The sequence below is a fragment of the Triturus cristatus genome, chromosome 5_1 (genome assembly GCF_964204655.1).
Source record: "Triturus cristatus chromosome 5_1, aTriCri1.1, whole genome shotgun sequence".
In the NCBI taxonomy this organism is placed as follows: Eukaryota; Metazoa; Chordata; class Amphibia; order Caudata; family Salamandridae; genus Triturus; species Triturus cristatus.
The window spans coordinates 327,444,527-327,467,022 of record NC_140587.1 but is presented as its reverse complement, the minus strand read 5'-3'; the positions used below and the strand labels follow the sequence as shown (position 1 = coordinate 327,467,022).

The following is a 22,496-nucleotide window of genomic DNA, read 5'->3' as shown; positions in this document are numbered from 1 at the left end:
CCACAATGGGATAGTCCAACAGTCTGCAAGATCCCTCTCCCAAGCCAGTTCAGCCTTCCCCTTGGTTCTATCAGAAGAGAAAAACAAGGTCTTATATAAAGAGGAAGCTGATGTATTAGTAGATAATAAAGGAAAAAGACTGGAGCATTTAGAAGGAATATTTGGGTTAGGCTGTAGGGAAAGAAGATATTGTTAGCGAGAAGGAAGGAGAGAACCATATTGAGATTTACATGAAGAGGGTAAAGAAAATTGTAACTGAAGCTCCGGAAAGGATAGCGGAGTATGATTAGATACTAATTGTGAAATCCAAAGTAAACCTTTGAGTCTCCAAGACTTCCAATAAATCGTACGGCTCTTAATACGCAACAGGTGATTATGCCAGATTGGTTGCAGATCTAACGAAGAAGATGAAGGATACGAGGACGGGAGAAGGGATAACTTGAGAGCGAAAAGAAGGAATAGTGTAAGTAAAATTAAGGGATTCATTAAAGTAGAAAGGAGCTATAAAGCTTTTTTCAATAGTCAACCAAATGGGAGGATGCACACCATGATGCGGAGAAAGCCAACGGGAAGATTGCCTAAGAGAAAAAGCATAATGATAGGATTTAAAATCAGGAAATTTGAGGCCTCCAGAGGTTTTGTCAGCCTTAAGGGCGTTGAGAGCAATTCGAGGAGTCTTATTTTTCCAAAGGAATTTGTTTAATAGAGAATCAATTTTTTTAAAGTAAAAACCAGGAATATGAACCGGAATCATAGATAAAAGGTAGAGAATTAGCGGCGAAAGCATCATTTTAATAGAGTCCATGCGTCCCCACCAAGAAAGAAAAAGTGGTCAATAGAGGTAGATACATTTTTAGTAAGATTGTCAAAGTTTTCTTTAAAGGTTGCTGGAATGGTGGGAGAGCACCATAGACCTAAGTATTTTATTTTTGTGGATTTCAAGGAGAAACCAGTGGAAACAATCCTGTTTCAGACAAAGAACATTTAATGGAAGAACTTCACATTTATCCGAGTTAAGTCGGTATCCGGAGAGTTGAGAGAAATTATCAACTTGAGAAAGAAAGGCTGGAAGAGAAGTTGAGGGATTTGAACAGTACAGGAGGATATCATCAGCATAAACAGACATTTTAACCTGAGTAGTGGCAAGGTTAAAACCGGTAATTCTATCATCTAACCTAATTTTCGTTAAGAAGGGTTCTAATGCAATTATAAATAAAAGAGGTGATAAAGGGCAACCTTGACGAACCCCTCTGAAAAGCGGAAAATATTCAGAGGTTTTCCCATTAACAAAATAGAAGCTTTAGGGCCAGAGTAAAGTAAAGAAATAAGAGAAATCAAATTAGGAGGGAATCCGATCCACTGGAGAGCATGAAACATAAAATCCCAGCCAATCCTGTCAAATGCCTTTTCAGCATCCAATGCTATTGCAGCAATGGGATAATCAAGAGAAGAGGCTTTACTTACAATATTAAAGAAGACTCTGGAATTATCCGAAGATAAACGGCCTTTAATAAATCCTGATTGTTCGGATCCAATAAGGTTCAGCAGAATGGGATCAATACGAAGCGCAAGGATTTTAGCAAAAATCTTATAATCCAAATTAACTAGGGAGATTGGGCTATAATTTTTTCAAAAAGCATGATCTTTGTTATCTTTGGGAATTAAACAGATCACGGCTTCTTGAAAAGATCCTGAAGAGGAACCGTCCTTGACCAAAGACTTATAAAGTAATAAGAGATGGGGAAGTAATAGAGCAGCGGAATGAGCGTAAAATTCAGTAGTAAACCCATCAGGACCAGGTGCTTTATCTCTTTTCAATACGGATACAGCATGTTTAATCTCAGCTAAGGTAATGTCCGCTTCTAATAAGGAAAAATCAGTATCATAAGGGGGAGGGGAATTTATTGATTGAAAGAAGGAGGAGAGTGCATCTGAAGTTGGTTGATGTTCTGAAGTATACAAATTTTTGTAAAATGAAACGAATTCATTTAAAATATCATTATCTTTAAAAAGCAACTCTCCTACATTATTACGTATGAATTCAATTTTAGTCCGTTCACAACGGATTTTTAAATAATTTGCAAGAAGTTTACCCATCTTATTTTGGCCACCATAATAACGGGCACAACTTTTTAAGAGATAAGAGGATGCAGCCTCTGTAGTAGATTTGTTAAAAGAAATTTTTGCTTCAATAAGATTTTTTAATGAGGTTTCGGAATTGGAGCGGTAATGACAATATTCAAGTTGCTTAATCTTGGCTAATAACTGAGAATTTTTGGCTTCAAAAAACTTTTTTTTCCGTGATACAAAATTTATAATGAATCCTCTGGCTGTAGCTTTAAAAGAGTCCCAAATCATTACTGGAGAAGAGTCCGGCACGGAGTTAATAGAAAATAATTCAGAAGCAAAAGAGCTAAACTGACTTGTGAAATTAGGATCTGATAATAATGCATTATTAAAACGCCATCTACCGGCATTAGGAGAAAAAGGCAGCAGGTCAAAATCCACAAAAACTGGAGCATGGTCCGAGATGAGGATAGAACCAATTTCAGCATGAGTGACAAGTTGAGATAAGGTTTACTGAAAAAGAGATAATCTATTCTAGATTGTGAGTTGTGAGGAGGAGAATAGAAGGTGTACTCTTGTAAATCTGGATTACAAAGTCTCCAGATATCAATTAAAGCATTACGACGTATAGCAGAGGTAAATTGTGAATGCATCTTAGAAATTGAGAATTTTGCAGAAGAATGTCTATCTAATATAGGATCTAAAATCTGGTTACAGTCACCTCCAAAGATAACATAATCGTCATCTAACAGAAGAAGCTTGTCAGATATCTGAGTCCAAAACGTATTATCAATAGTAACAGGTGCATAAACATTAAATAAAACTAAGGGTATTTGATCAATAAGTAATTTAACAATTACCCAACGACCATCAGGATAATTTTCCTGATGAACAATTGAAAACTGATGTTTTTTATGACATAAAATCAAAGCACCATTCTTCTTTCCTAAAGCAGGGGAAGAAAAAACATGACCCACCCAACTCCCGTTCAATTTAGCTGCTTCAGCATCTGATAAGTGCGTTTCTTGGATTAAAGCAATATCAGTATTTTATCTAGATAAATGGGTTAATACGCGTTGCCTTTTAATAGGGTTATTGACTCCTTTAACTTTCCATGTTACAACTCTGAAGTTAAACTATTAAACGCACATAGAAGATAAACATAGTTAAGTAATATTGATCAAACATAATAAGTGCACTCAATATGCAACCAATATAAGAAAATAGAACCTTATTACCCAGGAGCAAGAAAACATAGAAGAAAAAATTGTAAAATAGCCTCAGGATGAAGGAAAAGAGAAAAATATGAATAAAGGCAGGGTTAACAAAACGAGTTTCATGAAGTGTAGAGATGAAGATACCATACAAGGAAAGGGAGAAAGAACCAAGACCAAGAAAGTGATTAGATGTTAACAAAAAGCGAAAAAAGGGAAAGAGAAGAAAAGGAAGAAAAAAGATTTGGAGAAAAAAGAAAAGAAATAAGAGAGATAAAAGAGACATTGAACAGAAAAACATAAAAAGTCAAACAATCGATGGTACAAAATAATGTCAAAAAGACATACCATAAAAAGACAAAGGAAGTGGGGATGGAAGAGCCACATAAGGAAAGTAGCACGTCGAAACGGAGGACCCCAAGAGGGCGCAGCAAAGGGGGAACACCTCCAGGCGAAAACATCATACACAACAACAAGGGAGCACAGAACTGCACCTAAGAAAAGAAGAGAGAGAAGACAGTAAAAATGATAATTCACAACGCATTAAAAACAAAACAATAAGAGAAGGACCAACGCCAGATAACAACAACCCGTTATTAAACGAGTCAACAATTATAGACCAGGAGTGTCCATGGAATCATCTCTGTGTGAGTTCAGAAATTGTTGAAGGAGAGCCGGATCTTCATAATTTGTTGTTCTATTGTTGTGGGTAACTTTGAAAAGGCAAGGGTGAAACACTCCATATCGGGCATTCAGGGCATGCAGGGCCGGTCTCATGTCCAGAAACTGTTTACGTCGATCTGCAGTAGCTTTAGCGTAATCTTGAGCAAAAAAGAGATTTGAGCCATTCCAAGTAATTTTCCCTTTCAGTTTAGCTGCCTGAATCACTTTTATGAGGTCAGTATATTCTAGAAAGTACAAAATGACACCACTAGGTTTCGAGGAAGAGGCAGAGGCATTAGATAAGTGGGAAACTGGACCCAAACGATGAGCTCGCTGAATATTCAACGGAGGAGAGGTAGGAAGACCCAAAAGCATTGGCAAGAAAGGTTGAAAGAAGGATGGGGGATGTGACCCTTCAAGACCTTCCGCCAAACTGTAAATGCGTAAGTTATTGCGCCTATTACGATTTTCCAAATTCTCAACCTGCCGCTTAAGAAAATGAATTTCTTTGTGAATGCCAGGGACCTGGTCTGAGACAACCTGCACAGAAGTCACTCTTCTTTCAAGATCCGCAACTCGAAGCTTGGTATGTGACCAGTTGTCCTCTAGGCTTTGAAGTCGGGTGTTTGTTTCAGCCATATATGGTTTGAGAGAACGTATTTCCTCAAGCAAAAGGTCCAAAGAAACAGAAGAGGCAGAGTTGGTAGTGGAAGGTGGATTTGTCTTTATTCGTTTCCCCGATGTGGAGGGAATTTTGGAGTTAGGTTTATTGCTCGAGCGAGAAGCAGTAGTGGATGTACCTTTTATTCCACAGTCATTAAAATTTTCCTCCATGTTATCCTGTAGTACACTAAAAGGATTAACATCTTCTAATGATGAAGAAGGCGCACACAGCTGCAGTGAAGAAGAGCGATTAGAGCGAGCCATTTTAAAAGGAGAACTGAAAAGTAAATCAACAAGGATCAAAAATGGCATCAAGCAGTCTGTTATTTATTTCTGAGGAGAAAGGAAACCAAAAATCTGACTTGAAATGCTGTTTCAATCAAGGAGCAAAAATATGTTGTCCAGCGGCAAGGGAAAAGTTAAAGCTGAATACGTAATTATGGTCCGATATGGCTATGGAAAAGGAAAAATTGGTAAATAGAATTTAAAATTCTAAAATGGCGCCCTGAAATGCTGAAAGAAAACTGAAGAGAAAAAAGAACAACGCCAAAAAATTACCAAAGCGTGATAAAGTTGCCCACAAAGTTCAGTAGTACTGAGGAAAAGCTGTTTCCATTGTTGCCTATATCAATTCAGGGTGAAAACTTGGTGAATGCAGGCAGCAGAAAGACGTGGAGCAGGAAAGCCAATTAGCTAAAATGGCGGCCGTGTCTTACAGAAGATCCGTGCTCTGAGGAGAACGTCGTGATACATTGTAGCGCGGTCATCCAGTGCCACCTTGAAAGGCTCAAAATATTGCCGAGGTATTCCGCCGCATGAGGAAGCTGCTCGATGATGTCTGCGTGCGCATTGAACGCCTGGAGGCGGCCCGTCGCCTTACTCCCTCACGGAGCTCCCAGAAACAGCAGCCATTCTCCCCGGCTCCGAAGCCACGCCCCCTCATTTATTTACTTTTAACAAAGTAAGCACTACTTTTACCCTCTTTTTACATTCACACACACAGCGTTACAGTATTTTTGCATATATACTTCATTTAATCCATGAATTCTTAAATAGATATGTTTGTTCGCATGAACGCACTGACAAGTTACACATTTTACATCTGCAAAGTAGGCAAACTCAACATAAACTAGAGGAACAGCTGGAACTGCAGTTACACTGGAAATTTAATTGTAACCGTTTGAACACACCTCAAACTGCACCCCCTCGATTGCATTCACTCAAAAATGTAGATAAAAACGTAAAGAACAGAGTGGTAAGTGTGGACTAGAGCTGGGCAACAGGAGGCAGAATGCAATTTGAGAAGGGACAAATAGTAGGGGGGAGTTTTGCAGGTAGGACAGGGATACCTACTGACCTCATAGACCAGTGGGGAACCACCACAGCATGTGCGGCACAGAGACTGGATGACATTTTGCCTGTTACATAAGGCAATGACAGAGCAATACACACAGTGCATCATCAAAAGCTGAAGGGATAGTTCCATCGCTTCATCCCTCAGCAAAGAGTGAACTTTCAATGATATTCCTCCAAGTAATCATGGGAGTAAAAACAAACCATTTTTTCAATGATGCCTCCCAACTGCAGGTGGGACGTTAGTTTAGGACATCAGTTATCAGGGCACTGAAAACATATATGGTTAAAATAATATGTAACATAATATATGTTCTCACAGGCCCATTTTAATTTATAATTGAGCTGTTTTTATTTTCTTGCGTTAAATTTGAGACTCAAACTCATATCCACATTTTTCTGATAGTGTGGGCATCCTAACGCTTGCACATCTGGTATCGTTAGACTGAGCCTGTGAATTAGAAATGGAGCTTACTCGTCTCTCATCAGTAACACATTTCACATTCAGAATAATTCACCAAGGCACAGTGGCTCGTTCTTCCCACCTAGACGATCACATACAATTTCACATGGTGAATTCATATATTCAACTTACGATGCAGTTGCCATACTCAGTCATGGAACGAAAAACATGTTTCTACTCCCAAAACAATTCTTCAGTCCGATTCCCGACCACCGCCTAACAAAGACGTTTTCTAGATGGCCCTCAGTTTATTAAGTCTGGAATTTTAAGACTCAGACACCAGATGCTTGTTTTAGGTTTTTGGTCCAGTTTCTCACTCAACACCGAAAACATCTAATTCGTTTGTTTCCTCTTTAATTCATTATTTTAATCAGCTTTCAAACACCTACTATATACCCTTATGGCCGCTGAGAGTGTTAAGTCCAATGTAATTTAGCACTGGGACAAACTTGTTTCGGACATTTTCACCGAACCCTAAAGGACGTCCACAAATTGAGATATCCGGGCAGCTGTCTGAGTTAGTCACTATAATTTTTTGTTGTTGTTTATTTGTAGGTCATTGTAACAAGTAATCGGATTTTGCTATTAAGTGGGCAAATAAAGTATCTGATTTGAAAAGCAGTGATATAAGCAAAACATGATCAGCTTAAATCATTTATTCAAATATCTGACATGTAGAGAATTTATAACATATAAACCTAAACTAAAAGCCCATTGTAGACTGTTCTTTATTAACTGCATGGAAGGAAAATGTAGTACCCCTGGACTATAGGATGCATTATACCCGTTTCAATCTTAAATGCATTACTTTCACTCTCAAATTGCTAATGGTGGGTTTTTGTATTTGAAAACATGAAAGATGACGTCACTGAGATGAAAATAACCTTCCTTGAATATCTGCCTTCCTAGAAATCCTTGGTGCTTTGTTTTCAATGATCACCATCTGGATTGTGACTGGAGTGCTGGTGTACCTGGCCTGTGAGAGGATAGTCCGACCCACCTATCACATCGAAGGAACCATCATGCTTATCACATCTGTCTGCGCATTGGTTGCCAACATTATGTAAGTCTTCCTACTTTGATTAAAACATTTCACTGCTCCAGTTCTCAAACTGTCTTTACTTTCATTTGGTGAGCACATGCATCTAATTCACGATTTCACATATTATATGCCGTCTGTAAATCACTGCCGCACATTTTGCAGAAATAATGCTCTGTCGCCCTTGTCTCGTCCAGATTGGGGTTCACTTTGCACCAAGGAAGCCACGGACACAGCCACAGGTCACAAGGCAATCAGCAGAGACTGGAAGCGGATCACACGCCTCAGGCTAACGCCAGTGTCCGCGCTGCCTTCATACACGCCATCGGGGACCTCTTCCAGAGCGTCAGTGTGCTGATCAGTGCACTTATCATATTCCTCAAGGTCAGCTTTTTTTTTTATTTCCCAGCGATTTAGTTGAGTGTTCAGACAAGCAGTGTTTCTGCCACAGTTTCTGCGTGGTTTATGTGCATTGTCGATAGTTCTTGTTATGATTCAGTCGAATAAACGTATCATCAATCTGTCAGTCTTAGAAGCAGATCTGTGTACAAAATACTCTGGGGGCAATATATGGATTGATCATAAGCATCCGCCATATCAATACTTATAATGGTGGCTGAGAGAACAGGGTGAGTTGCCTCCATTCTCGTTTCTTTGTTTTGACAGAAGTCATCACTTTTCACCTTTAAAGAGCCAAGACACCTCGCTCCCCTCAACCTGGAAGTCATCACCAGGACAGAACTAGTCATATGGCAGACAAGAGGGCCTGGAGAAGAGACCATCAGATTTCAGATACGTTCAATTTGGGCAGAGTCTGTAGCATAAAATAACATAAAGTAACGAAAGGTAACATAACGTAACGAAACAACATTGGAGTAGGCCTGGGTGGTGAATTTCGCTCCGTTCGTGGAGTATGTGGAGTTTTCTGCACTCCGTGGAGCACGCGGAGTGCAGAAAACTCCACTTCGCGATGTGCAGTGGAGTTTTTTCCCCGCTCTCGACCGCGAACGGTAAGTTCACGAGCACGAGCTGCTGCTCAGGTAGAATTTCTACCCAAGTGGCAGGAATACCAGCACAAACTGCAGTTCGCATTGCACTCGCGGAACTTCGCAGAGGTTTTTTATAACTTCGCGGAGTTCCGCGTAGCAAAGCTCTGCGAACTACGCCCATGCCGGCATTGGAGCAGAGACCAGATCAGTTGGATTGGGGCATGATCGATAACAACATAACACAACGTATTGCAACATAACATACCATCAAAGGGCGTCTTGACCCCTGCTTTAGCAGCTTCAGCGAGGGTAGGGTTCTTTATGGGCCTCTCCTGTCTGCAGCTCGGCAGACAAAAGCTGATAAATACTGCTATAAAGGAGCACAGCGTCAATAGAAGAGTAAGCAGGAGCAAGAAAGGAGGAAAGATGGGTAAACAGAAGAGGGGAAGATGGAAAGAATATTGAATGGAAGGAAGGGTGAATGAGTGGATAGATGAGTGGGTGAATGAGTGGTAGATGGATGAGTGGGTGAAAAGATGTGAGTGGGTGAAAAGATATGTGAATGGATAGGTCGATGGACAGGTGAAAGGATGGCAGAGTAAAGGGATGGATCAGTGGGTGAATGGACAGGTGGATGGGCAGGTGAAATAATGACAGACTAAAGGGTTGGATGGAAAGGTTAATGCAGAGTTAAAAGGAAAGATACGTGGGTACAGAAGACAAGTGGATGAATGGCAGAGTGGATGGACAAATGGCTGAGTGGATGGCAGAGTAGATGAATGTATGATGGATGAATGGATGGATGGACGGCAGGATGGATGGCAGAGTGGATGGAGGGATGAATGGCAGGGTGGAGGGATGAATGGCAGGGTGGATGGATGAATGGATGGCAGATTGGATAATCAGATTGATGACAGAGTGGATGGATGGATGACAGAGTGGATGGATGGATGACAGGGTGGATGCATGAATGGATGACAGAATGGAGGTATGAATTGATGGATGGATGGCAGAGTGGATGGGTGGATAGCAAAGTAGATGGATGGAAGGAAGGCAAAGGGGATGGATGAAGGGATGGATGGCAGAGTGGAAGAATGGCAAAATGGATGGATGGATGAATGGATGCAGGGTGGAAGGATGGAGGAATTGGTAGATGGATGGACAGATTGATGCAAGGCAGAGTGGATGGACGGATGCATGATAGTGGATGGATGGATGAAATAGGGAAAGATTGCATGATAGGTGAAAGAATTAATGGGTGACAGAATGTAAAGGCGAAATAGTGGATGTCAGTGGGTGGATGAAAGGATGAATGGATAGACACTTGAATGGAAGAGACAAGGGAGTCTTTTTATGAAGGGGTGGGATCACTTGCTTTGCTTGCTTGGTGTTGTCAAATGTTTTCGGTCAAATTGGAGGGTATTTTAATTTTCTGGCTACTCTGCTGTAACATACAATGTGACATGACATGATGTGACATGACATTGGAGAAGAGACCAGATCAGTTGGGTTACGACTGAGTTGATAACATGCCATAACAGGACATGTCTGCAATCTAATAGTACAGTCCAGGTCTACCACCAATCAAACTGCTGGCACATGTTTCTCTCCTCCACACCCCTTTTCCCCTTAGCTCTGGGTTGCCTTCAAGGGTGTGCAGACTAGATATAGGCCATGAGTTATCTCCTACGGGGAGTTGGTGGAATTGGCTTTGTTATTCAGTATACAGCTAGTGACCTGTTGTGACACAGAGGTGCTTCACTCATCCATTATCCATTCTGCTCTTTTCCTTCCAAGCTATACTGCCTTGAGAGCGATGACACTAAGAAGTTGAAGAAGATGGTTTTAAGTGGCTGAAGTGAAGGCGTTATGCTTGTATAATCAATGTATGTGTTCTCCCTGCACTCATCCAGCTCACTACTCCTTGCTATTCCTACTTGCTACACCTCACTGTTGTTGAGATATGCTTTGTGCCTGATGCAAGTATGCACAAAAAAGAGGGGGCACAATTGATGTGAGGTGCAGAACAGGACCCTCCATGTGGTACCAGCATTGGCAACCCCACACACACCGTTGGTTTATCAGGAATAGCCTCTACTGCTATCTCAACTGACTCATGATGAGCCAGTGGGCCATGGTGCCCAATGGACACAAGTCATCAAACTAAGTACTCCACTGAGATTGCGGCTCATACACTGTACAGTGCAATATTTCATCATCCCAAAAGGAAGAATGAACCAAGGGAACAAGAGAGATAACCTATAATCAAGCTAACTGCCTCAAGGAACCTACCATGAAGCCCTCTCATGGCACATTCCTAGGATGGGGCCTGATCATATGAATTCAACTTTGAATCCCAGAAATATTACAGAAACAAAGGAATACATTCAGAGCAATGGGGGACTTGCCTGTCATGCCTAGCACAAAAACAAACATAAGGAAAGATTTTCAGCATTAGAACAGATGCCTGAAAAACACCCAACACCGTTAGCCTCATCTTTGCCCTCATCTAATTTGAGTGTTTTAACAAACAAGGGGACCCAAATATTTGGTCAGGGACCTTTGGGCGTAATAATTTTATATGAACAATGGCCCCTAACAACAAGAATAGAGGAGTGAAATAATATAGACATACAATGAGGTCTATATAAATCTTTGCCATCCGGACAAAATAATCTTTTAATGTCTTTATATAAAATTAATCACACACAAGTAACATATAAGTGGGGACACATTTTGTCATGAAAAATAAAAACAGAAGAGCTCAGGCATTTACAAGGGTTTGGAATCAAATGTGCAGTTGTCCAAGCAAATACAAAAGTACAACACCATAGTACAATACAATGAACCTTTCTAAGAGTATCATTGTACAGAGTCAACGACGTTTCAATCCCATTTAACTTGATACCAGGATCATCATCAGGACATAAGAGTATATGCCTGAGGCTAATGCCTGTGAAACTATAAGGAGGAAAAAAAGGGAAAAGAGATAAGAAAGAGTGAATTAAAATGGGAATTCAGAGGAATTTGTTTTTGACAGAGCAGCTAGTTAGAAGACCAATCAATTGATGGTTGATGACAAAAGATGCATTCCGTTGAATAGCGTCCATAAGGTACAGGGTAAAGTGAATGTGAAAGTTCAAGGAATTTTAGAGCGAATACCAGGTATGACTTGACGAAGTGAATAACATGATGCAAATGGTGGTTGATAAAAAATTGTCCATTCCATTGAGTAGCGTCCATAAGGTACTAGGTGAAGTGAATGTGAAAGCCAAGCATAACTTGACATAGTGAAAAAACAGGATGGGGAGTGTATGGTTTTGAAGATCATACCGGTTCTGTCAGTCTACCCTATCCTGGATGGGACTGGGAGCAGCTGACAGGACAGGCGCAGGGGCGCATGCTGTAAGAACCTGAGGAAACCAGTGTAATGTGAGGAGCGCATAAACGATCTGGATGAATTGACGTGAGTAACTTGAAAGTAGCTTACCCCTAAGGGGTTCCGGTTAGTCCTAGAGCAATATAGATCCTTAGAATTCATCTGAAGAGAAGAGTCTTGCTTGAAAATAATCCAATTAGAATTTGGTTCCAAATTGGGGTGTTATACTAGTGGCTAGTGAAGGTGAAGTGATTTACCGGTTCTGATTATCCTATTATTTGGAGGACCCAAAGAATGGCTTATCCTGCAGGGTAATAATAAGATGTCAAAAACATGCCGGGTGATTAAATAGTGCGTGTAATGAAGGGAGAAAGTAGGAGATAGCTTACCAATTCTGCACTTCTATGAGTGCTGGAGTTCCTGGGGGTTTCCATGGGAACGGATACCTTCCGGCAAATACGAAATTGTCAAAAAATGCAGTGGTGTCGGTGCCCATTTTAACAGGGGTTTGGTGCGAGTGCTTACCCTTTGTTTTCGAATGTACAGTTCGAGTTGGGTCCTCTGTACTTCTAACCGGAACTTCGAAGCAAGTCTAGTGATGATGTAAAGTGAGCAGAGTTAAAACGTTACGAGAGCGCCAGATGCGAGACGTGCTGTGACCTGGTCATAGCGTGTGATGTTGCGAGGTATTACCGGGTGCGAGTGGTGGCCATTTTGCGTGAGGAAGTGGCGTGAGGTATACAGAATATAGGGCCATTAAGAAAAAGTAAGAAAAAGGCTCTGAATGGAGAACAAATAAAGATCTGCACAATATTGGAGCTGAAGTGTTTTGGGGGTCCAGTCAATAACAGCATGTTTTAATAAACATTGGTTCAATAACATCTTTGGCATCAAAAAGTGGTCAATATTGGATTTGGATCAAATTCAGGTATATTAGTGGTCCGACAAATTGGAGGCATATGGGATATAGAGAAGCTCCTGATGCGGGGGTTGAAAGACCCATGAATATGGACATAATTGCATATTGTGAAAGGGACAGTCACAAGATCAGACAATTGCGGAGAAGTTGTTTGACAGATGTTAAATACCAGAGACAGGTTAGGGAACCAATCTTCATGTATTCCTACATTTGTGAAAATGACTTGGTTATCTCAGTATTACCTGCAGTAATTGTACAATAGACACCTTTTCGCATTGTAGACACAGTAAATTAATGGTCAATATCTGAATTGGAGCAAATTCAGGCATATTAGTGGTCTGACCAAAAATACTGGCATATTTGATTCTCCTGAAGCGGGGGGTGAGAAGACATATGAATTTGGATAAAGTTGTACAATAGGCAAGGGGCTTATGTGGAGGAACAGGTAATTGTGGAGCAGCTGTCTGACAGATAATAACACAAATACCAGAGACAGGTTAGGGACCCAGTCTTCATGTATTCCTACATTTGTGAAATTTACTTGGTGATCTCAGTATTGCCTGCAGTAATTGCACAATAAAAAACAAGTTGCAGTGTTTAACACAGTACATGTGTCTTGGCATGATAATTCATATCAGGGTTGTTCATTCCTCCATTCAGTTGAGACCCGTGTGGAGGCTGCCCGTTTGAGGAATACACTTCAACTCTTCTTTGTTTAGTATATGATAAATGTCCGCTCCCATCGGTGAGAGTTTTATGACGCTGATGACAAGCCAGCGGATGTCGTTTTCTGAATATCCTTTATGGGTGAAGTGGTCCACCAGCTGGGCGTTCGGTGTCTTACAGCATAGCCTGCATAGATGTTGACAGATGCGGATTCTCACTTTCTGAGTAGTTTGTCCAATGTAAATCATATTACAGGAGCATAGAATAGCATATACAACATATGAGGTTTTACAATTTGAGAAGTGGTATAATTGGATTTTGACCTTGCCAAAAATGAACTCTTTACATTTGATTGTAAATTGGCAAACCACACAGTTTCCACATTTAGCGTGCCTGGATAAAGGTTGTAGTCTCCAATGGTCATTCAATGTTGTAGGGGCTTTCCTGACTGGTAATGCAGCTCTAATGAGGCAGTCCTTTATGTTTTTATTTTTGCGAAATGCAAACAGAGGACGCTCGAGGTGGCCGACATTTAGGATATGCCAATTTTTAAGGATACATTTCCTGACTTTGTTAGAGATTGGGGAGAAAGTGGTCATGCACACCAAGCAGTTCTGACTTTTCTCTTTGGCTTTTGGAGTCAGGAGGGTTTCCCTTGGGCAGTACGAATCCCTTTTCAATGATCTGCGCACTAGCTTGCGAGGGTACCCTCTAGCGATTAGTTTGTTAGTCAGGGTTTGTGCCTCACGGAAATAATCCTCTTTGAATGAGCAGTTCCTCTTGATACAGAGGAATTGTGAGCAAGGTAGTGAATCACAGAGGGCTCTTGGATGGTGACTTTCAGAGCGTAAGAGTGTGTTGCGTTCTGTCGGTTTTCTGTAAAGGCTTGTGAAGAGTTGGCCATCTATGTGTTTGATTGTAAGGTCAAGAAATGCAATCTCAATCTTACTGTGTGAGAGTGTGAATTTCAGACCATTGCAATTGTTGTTGGGCCAGTCATGGAATAATATCAGGTTGTCCTGATCACCGTGCCAAATCGGGGAAATATCATCAATGTAATGCTTCCAGACGGTTATGTTGTTATGAAATGGGTTGGCAGGAGTCAATATTCCAGAGGTTTTAAGGTTATCCATGTAAAGGATGGCAAAATTAGGGGCAAAAACAGCCCCCATGGATGTCCCTTTGACCTGCTGATAAAATTGGCCGTCAAATAGGAAAACATTCTGTGTGAGGCATATGTTCAAGAGTTGTAAAATAAACGATGTGGGCACAGTGTGGGGGCATGGTCTAGAATTCAGTATGTTTTCAATAACTGTCAGACCATCTGCCTGTGGTATATTGGTGTATAATGATTCTACATCTAGAGTGTAGAGGATGTCTGAGTCAGGGTTGAATGGATGATGTTCTATTTGCTTGATTATGTCCATGCTATCTCTAATATAGCATTTGGTCTGAGGTACATTGTCTTTAACGAAGAAGTCCACATATTGACCTAGGGGTTCAAGGATAGAGCCACAACTGGAGACAATTGGCCGTCCTGGTGGAGTCTCACTATTTTTATGTATTTTAGGAAGAGTGTAGATGACTGGAGTCCTTGAGAATTTAGTGTTTAGGAAAAGGAACTCATTTTGGCTCAGATAGATCTCGGTTCCGGCTTCCTCTGTTGCTGTGGAGATTAGTTGTTGGATTTCTCGGGTGGGATCAGCGTTAAGTTGACAATAATGATCGGTGTTGGATAGTTGTCGCAAAACTTCTCTTTTGTAAGGTTCAATGTCCTCAACCACTATACCCCCGCCTTGGTCAGCTGGTTTAATTACCATGAGCTGGTTAGCCTGCCGATCTGTTAGGGCCTGCCTCTCTTGTAGTGAGATATTATGAGGGACAAAATAGCATGCTACCTCAAGTTTGGACATCTCTTTCAAGGCCACATTCTCGAAAGTGTGTATGTCATTTGGGAGACTGTTTGGGGGGAGAGAAAGTGGATGGTGGGTGAAATGATGTGTTGGCTGTACTGGGATTTCCAGGATTGGTCAGAGAATAAGAATGGAGACGGATTTTGCGAAAAAATCGCATGAGTTCTGTTTGTAGGTCCAGGAGGTTAGGATGCGCAGTGGGTACAAATGAAAGGCCCTTGCTTAGTAGCGAGATCTCATTTTCTGAGAGGAAATGTGAAGAGAGGTTGAAGATGGGCACAGCTTGTGGCTTTTCCACATTGGGTGAATTATTTAAGGGCATTACCACTGGTAGAATTGTGCGATGAACCAGCGTTGTTGTCTGGTTCGACCCTGTCTGGGGGGTTCGTCCTGACCTCTCCCTAATAAAGGCTGGTTAGGTGTTCTGGCGGAAGTACTGGTTCCTACCCCGAGGCCAAAGTTGTCAGATGATTCTACAAAGGTGTATGAAAAATCCAATAGGGTATTCCACTTGTTGAATCTGCCACAAGGTCATGTGTTTTGTGGATTGCTACAGTTTCTGTTCAGGTCAAAATCTTTATTTAAGTAAGGGTATGTCCTTTCTATTGTGTAGGATTTTATATCTTTCCTTACTTTAACCGTTTTTTTGTTCTGTTGTATTCTGTGGAATTCGTCCACAGTTTTTTTAACTTGTTCTAGGAGCTTTTTGCAGTCCGTTCCAGAACTTGTTCCTTTTATTTCATTTTCAATCTCATTTATCTCTTCAGTTAGTTGTTTGAGGACTTCCGTAGCTGTCTATCCCCATGACCATCCAATGCCTTGAACATGTGATTCCAATATAAATGAAATTACCTAAATATTTTGGGTTATCCGTGAAGACACCTGGAATATTTCTAACCTGTAGTCCTGTCGGCATAATGTCTGCTTTCAAATATTCTGTTAGCATGCGAGTCATTAATTGCAGTCTAACATATTTTTTCTTACATTTCTCTAGTTGTTCCGTCAAAGGGATGTTCATGATTTGTGGTGTGTCACCTGTGATTGAGAAGAGGGACGGCCCTTCTAGAATTTTCTTAATGCAGTCGTCAGAGTATAGTGGAGCATGGTCTGTCAAATTAGTCTGTAACAGAGTAGAGGAAATGAAAGAAGGGACGGTGAAAAGGCTGGAATTTTGGGGGGGGGGAGAGGTTTTCAGTAGGAAACCCAATGGAGAAAAGTAAGTACAGTTGTTAGAACCCTTGCAATACGGCGATTGCACTAACAGTATTTTAACAAACAAGGGGACCCAAATATTTAGTCTGGGACCTTTGGGCGTTTTATTTGAACAATGGCCCCTAAAAACAAGAACAGAGGAGTGAAATAATACAGACATACAATGAGGTCTAGATAATTTTTCGTCCATCCCGACAAAAGAATCTTTTAATGTCTTTATATAAAATTAATCACACACAAGGAACATATATGTGGGGCACATTTTGTTGTGAAAAATAAAAACAGAAGAAGAAAGCTCAGGCATTTACAAGGGCTTGGAATCAAATGTGCAGTTGTCCAAGCAAATACAAAAGTGCAAGACCATAGTACAATACAATTAACAGAGTTTCAATCCCATTTAACTTGCTACCGGGATCGTCATCAGGACATAAGAGTATATGCCTGAGGCTAATGCCTGTGAAACTATAAGGAGAATAAAAGGAAAAGAGACAAGAGAATTACAATGGGAATTCAGAGGAAATTATTTTTTTGACAGAGCAGCTAATTAGAAGACCATGCAATTGATGGTTGATGAAAAAAGGTGTATTCCGTTGAATAGTGTACATAAGATACTGGGTGAAGTGAATGTGAAAGTGCAAGGAATATTGGAGCGAATACCAGGCATGACTTGTACGGATGGACAAAAATGTATATAGACCTCATTGTATGTCTATATTATTTCACTCCTTTATTCTTGTTGTTAGGGGCCATTACTCATCTAATTTGAGCCTGTTCTCGATCAGCACTGGAACACTCTCTTGAAACGACAGTTGTGGCTGACAAAAAATATACAGAAGAACAAGGCAATGAAGACAGCCCCAGGCAAAATACTCACAAAAGAAAAGACTGAGAATTATGGTTAAAGCCATTGTCTATGCAAGGACCAGGAATACAAAAGGAATTGCAACCAAAGCACCACCCACATCAAAGGCAACGCTCAAAGAATTCTAGCAAACACTGAACGCCATCAAGAAACAATGATAGATTGTGGCCAATATGAAACAGCTCAATGAGGAGGAGAGAAAGAATTGAAGCCAACAGAGAACTGGTATCAGAAGAAGAACATACAGATCAAACATGAAAAGACACCCCCAGCTTGTCCAAGCAGGGGACTCACCACATAACAGAGCAAAGTAACGGGTTCTTGATGTATGACCATAATGAATCAATTGGGAAGCAATGACTGTAAAAGGGGAATGGTAGAGCTGACAGATTATGATGAAAGGGAAGGCAGTCAGCACCAAAGTGGTAGTCTCAGGACTTGAACTTTCACTTGATGGCAAAAAATCAATTCCTGGGACTTCTGCTCTCTTTGCAAACAAGCAACCGTAGCCACTCATCAGAACCCATGCATGTCACTGAGATAATTGAAACTCAGCAGAAAAAGTGATGCATGCAACTGGCAAGGTATTCAGGGGGTTTCCTCAGATTAATGTGTACTGAGTAAAGGCTATGGAGAATAAAACAATTCTAGCAAGACATCTAGTGCAACAGATCCCAGAAAAATTAATCAACTCAGCACCAACAAAAAAACCCAAGCCTCATTCGCTTTGGAAGATGAAAAGACTAACCAAGACATGGGCACAAAATGAAAACCATCAGAAATCAAATAGTTAACAGAGCCTCTCAGGGATATGGAACAGCCAGCCTCCCTCAAGTGAAGAACGAAGAGTACAGCAAAACTCAACTCACCTGATACAAAAACAAAATCTACAACTGTTTTTACTAAAATAATACAACTTAGATCAGCAGGTCCAGAGTGAAACAAACTCTGACAAAATGAATAAATGTTGACACTGAGACGGTAAGCTTCCAACAAGAGTAACTTGAAGAAATCTCACAATTATATAGGAAAGCAACTAAGCCGACAATCGCAAATAATCCACTGCCCGAGAACGAAAGTTTGGCAGAGAGCAAAAGCAATGACGTTCGCATGCCCATGCTGTGGCTACTATTGAAATCCCTAATATATTTCTTGCTATTCCTCAGAAAGTACCAGAATGCACACCAAACAACATTCTCATTTGTGAAGAAATCATGTCTGACAGAAACAAAACAAATGACGATCTATCTTGTGGGTCAGGAAACAGAGGAGGCCATGATATACACCAGGCGCTTCCTAAGAGAAGAAGTGCATATTCGTGGAGAGATGCTTGTAGGAGCAGACTCAGCGGTCCATCTGCACTCCACTTACATCACACTGAACTGTTCAGAAACTCCTAACCATCCTCTGCTACTCTGCTTTCCTTACTTTATTTTTTGCCACCCACAATTTCCTGGACTGCTATATTATCTGGATCTTGGCGATTTCTCTCAAGCTTTTATATCTATCCTAACCCTGAACCTATTTCACATGATCCATCCTTCATAGTGCTCTCTTAAATTTTAAACATTTTCTGTTAACAAAAGTCCAAGGGCCAAAAATGTGTACATTAATTTGAATTTGGGCATGTACTGTCACATGGCAGACCTGTGGTGATAGTGCGGAATCACTATCATGCCTAGCCAGTGGTGCTGGTAAAGAGCCAGTAGCATCTGAATGGAAAAAGGCCATCGTGAAACCGTTGATGAAAAAGCAGAATAAATCTCCAACGGACCTGACGAACATGCGCCCCATCTCTCTCTTGCCTGTTCTAGGAAAGATCACTGAACAGATTGTGCATTGGGAACTTAAGGCTTTCGTGGAGAACCATAACATCCTTCATCCCCAGCAATCTGGGTTTCGCCCTAGCCATTCCACCGAAACGGCTCTGATAGAACTCTCTGACTCCATCAAGTTCCTGCAGGATGAAGGAAGGCAAGCCGTCCTCATCCTGCTCGACCTTACAGCAGCATTCGACACTATCTCTCATGTCATCTTGATTGACAGGATGCGAGAGATCGGTGTGACAGACACAGCTCTGGCATGGGTAGAATCCTTTCTGTCCAATAGGTCTCAATCTACATCTTTGGGTCCCCACCTGTCCAGTGAAAAAACCATTACTTCTGGAGTACCGCAGGGGTCCATATTAAGTTCACTTCTCTTCAATATCTATATGGCACCCCTCCTCACTGTGATAGAATCTCATGGGATCCTCGTTACATCATATGCCGACGACACCCAACTTGTCGTCTCCATCGATAAAAACTGTTCGGGTGCAGAGCTTCGGTTTCAGCATTGTCTCACGGAGGTATTTCAGTGGTTGAATAAAAACCACTTGAGGTGCAACAGTGGTAAAACCGAAATCATTCCATTAGGCCGGGATTCTCTCTTTTGCCCGAAGGACTGGTGGCCCAAAGACTCAGAGGCTCCACCTTGTGTATTGTCCTCCGCGCGCAATCTGGGCGTGCAATTTGATGTAACCCTATCCTTTGACGATCACGTCAGGACTACGGCCGGCTGCTGTTTCGGTCTAATTAAATCCCTAAAGAAATTTTTTTACTTCCTCCCCATTGCCTCTAGGAAATCGGTCGTGGTAGCATTGATACTTTCCCGACTCGATTACTGTAATGGGTTGATGGCAGGAGTGAAAAAGTCTACTTTGAAGAAGCTGCAAAGTGTACAGCACGCTGCGGCAAGATTGGTGTTAAAACTCCCCAGGAAGTCCTCAGCTTCAACTGCTTTAAATTCCCTTCATTGGTTGCCTCTCCACAAGAGTATCCTTTTCAAACTTTTACTTACAGTTTTCAAATCCTTGAAAAATATAGGTCCTAAATACCTCATTAAACGCTTCATTCATTATGATCCCGCACGATGCCTACGATCCTCAGGCGCTAACTTTACCAGGATTCCGAGATACAAATACAAAACTAGGGGTGGAAGATCTTTCACAGTCCTAGCAGCTAGGGCTTGGAACAAACTGCCCTTAAACCTTAGACTGACAGAGACCGAGCATCTTTTTAGGAAACAATTGAAGACCTGGATTTACCAGCAATCTGATACTTATGAGTTGGCAGCTATTTAGATTTCTCATCACCCGAACCCTATACGTATGCTCAGCGCCATGATGCTCCCTTCGGAGCGAAAGTTTGCGCTTTATAAATACCCAAATACAAATACAAATACAGGGCAGGGCAGTGGACTGTCAGGTCGGGGGAAACTGTGGCTAGGCATGGGTGTGACATTCTGCTCCGCTTGCGGAATTTGCAGAGCTCCATGTTGCGCGTTGCGTAAAAAAAACTCCTCTCCGCTAGTTTTTCCCTCGCTTGCGCTCACCAACGTTAAATTGGGGAGCGAGGAAAATTGTACTCCAGACCACCTCTCGGTAAGGTTTCTCAACGCGGCGGTCGTGGATGACTGCTATCGCTCGCGTTGAGAAACCTTCCGATTGCGTTGCGGAAGCTGCCACCAAAGTAGAACATCTACTCGCACAGCAGAAAGAAGCAGCGCCATCTTGTGCTGCGCATGGTGCCGTTCACGCTGATTGGCAGAATCTGTAACATGGAAGGCAGGTTGGCAAGACTGGAGCTGATGTATGGCATATCCCATGGCAGTGGAGCTGTGGCAGTGCCAGTCACCTTGTAGGCAAGCTGGCTAGGGCACAGCCAGTGGAATGTCATGCCAGCGGGGTGAGGACGGCCAGTAGGGCTAAGACTGAATCACTCACATGACTGGTTGCAAGGATGAGGCAGATCTAGTAATGTTAGATAAGTTCAGATGTGGCAGACCAAGATAAAAGGCATGCCAGCAAGGATGAAGAGAAACCAGAAGCACACCAAATCAGTGGGCTGTCCAATAGCCAATCACATTGCATGCTGATTAGTCTATGTGTACTGCGCTAGGGCAGCATCAGACTGACACTCCCCCAGCCCGTGTGATTTGGCATATGACTTTATTTTTCAATGGCCACTGTCTTGCCATGCAACTGGCTTACTGACAGTCTTGCTGACTTGCAGAGTGACATACTGAAACCCATCCCCATTGACATGGCTTTTGACTGGTTCTGTGTCAAAACTACTCAGTTCCAATTGACTCTTCCTCGGCCCTGCCTACATGCCTTTTTACTGACTCAGCTGCAGCCGTGTTAACTTGGCAATTGACTGATCCTGTCCTAGTGCTACCAGCATGCCATTCTTCTCACCCCCACCATGGCTCTATTTAGCCATGCCACTCTGCCTCTTCCTCAGCTCCACTGTCTTGGTGTTCTGTTTTTGGAGCAAATGATTTAGAAGTGAAGGGACCTCCACAGCAAACTGGTGAATGGAGCAAAGTCTGTGCAAGATTGTCTCAGAAAGCATGCCTAGTTGCTTCCTACAGTGCTAGTTTTACCCAGCTGCAAGAATTGTGTCAGCATCTTCCTTGACAGGATTGTCCAGTTGCACTCTACCTACCAGGACAAAAAGGTGCTAGGGTTGCTTGGTGTGCCAGAGTTGTGTGCTTTCTGGAGTTTTCATTTCTGCAGTTTGAAGTGTACAAGTTTGTTGTGAAAAAGGGATGTACTATAACATAAAAGGTTTGGTAGACGCTGTGTTATTATTTTTCATTTGCTTGAAGAAAGTCAGGTTGTTACTCTGCTAGAGGCTTTGAAGTAATCTGTCCAGAGGGTCCATCGCCCATCTTGGGCTGCAGTTTATGCCCGGTGTTCTTGTGCAGCAGTCAGGGACAAAGACATCGTTTCACAGACTATGTCCATATTTTGTGCTAAAGTCGGTGAGCTGTGATATATGAAGGGGGGATGTGTCTAGGAAAGCTCGGAACAGAACATCTTGGTCTGGCAGTCAAGACGTGCACCAGGGATAAAGGGAAACTTGGAAACATGAGACTTTATAATTCCCCTAAATAAGGGATGCCGACCACAGACAAGCAAGACTCAGGCGAGATTGCCTTCCAACATGAAAGCGCTATTGGACAGAGATTGAGCTGAGTTCATTTAAAGAAACTTTGACTCCTCCTAATCCCACCAACCTACTGTACCATAAAGTCAGAGACAGTTGATAT

At 41.8% G+C, this 22,496-nt stretch overlaps 1 protein-coding gene across 1 annotated transcript in view; it reads left to right on the top strand.

Moving 5' to 3' along the window:
* The window catches only part of SLC30A8 (solute carrier family 30 member 8), a 292,123-nt gene that overhangs the window by 230,790 nt on the left and 38,837 nt on the right, over positions 1-22,496 (top strand). Inside the window, exons 4-5 of the mRNA XM_085604072.1 lie at positions 7,333-7,486; positions 7,660-7,846. Of these exons, the coding sequence (XP_085460198.1) occupies positions 7,333-7,486; positions 7,660-7,846 (341 nt within the window). The remainder of the gene's footprint in view (positions 1-7,332; positions 7,487-7,659; positions 7,847-22,496) is intronic.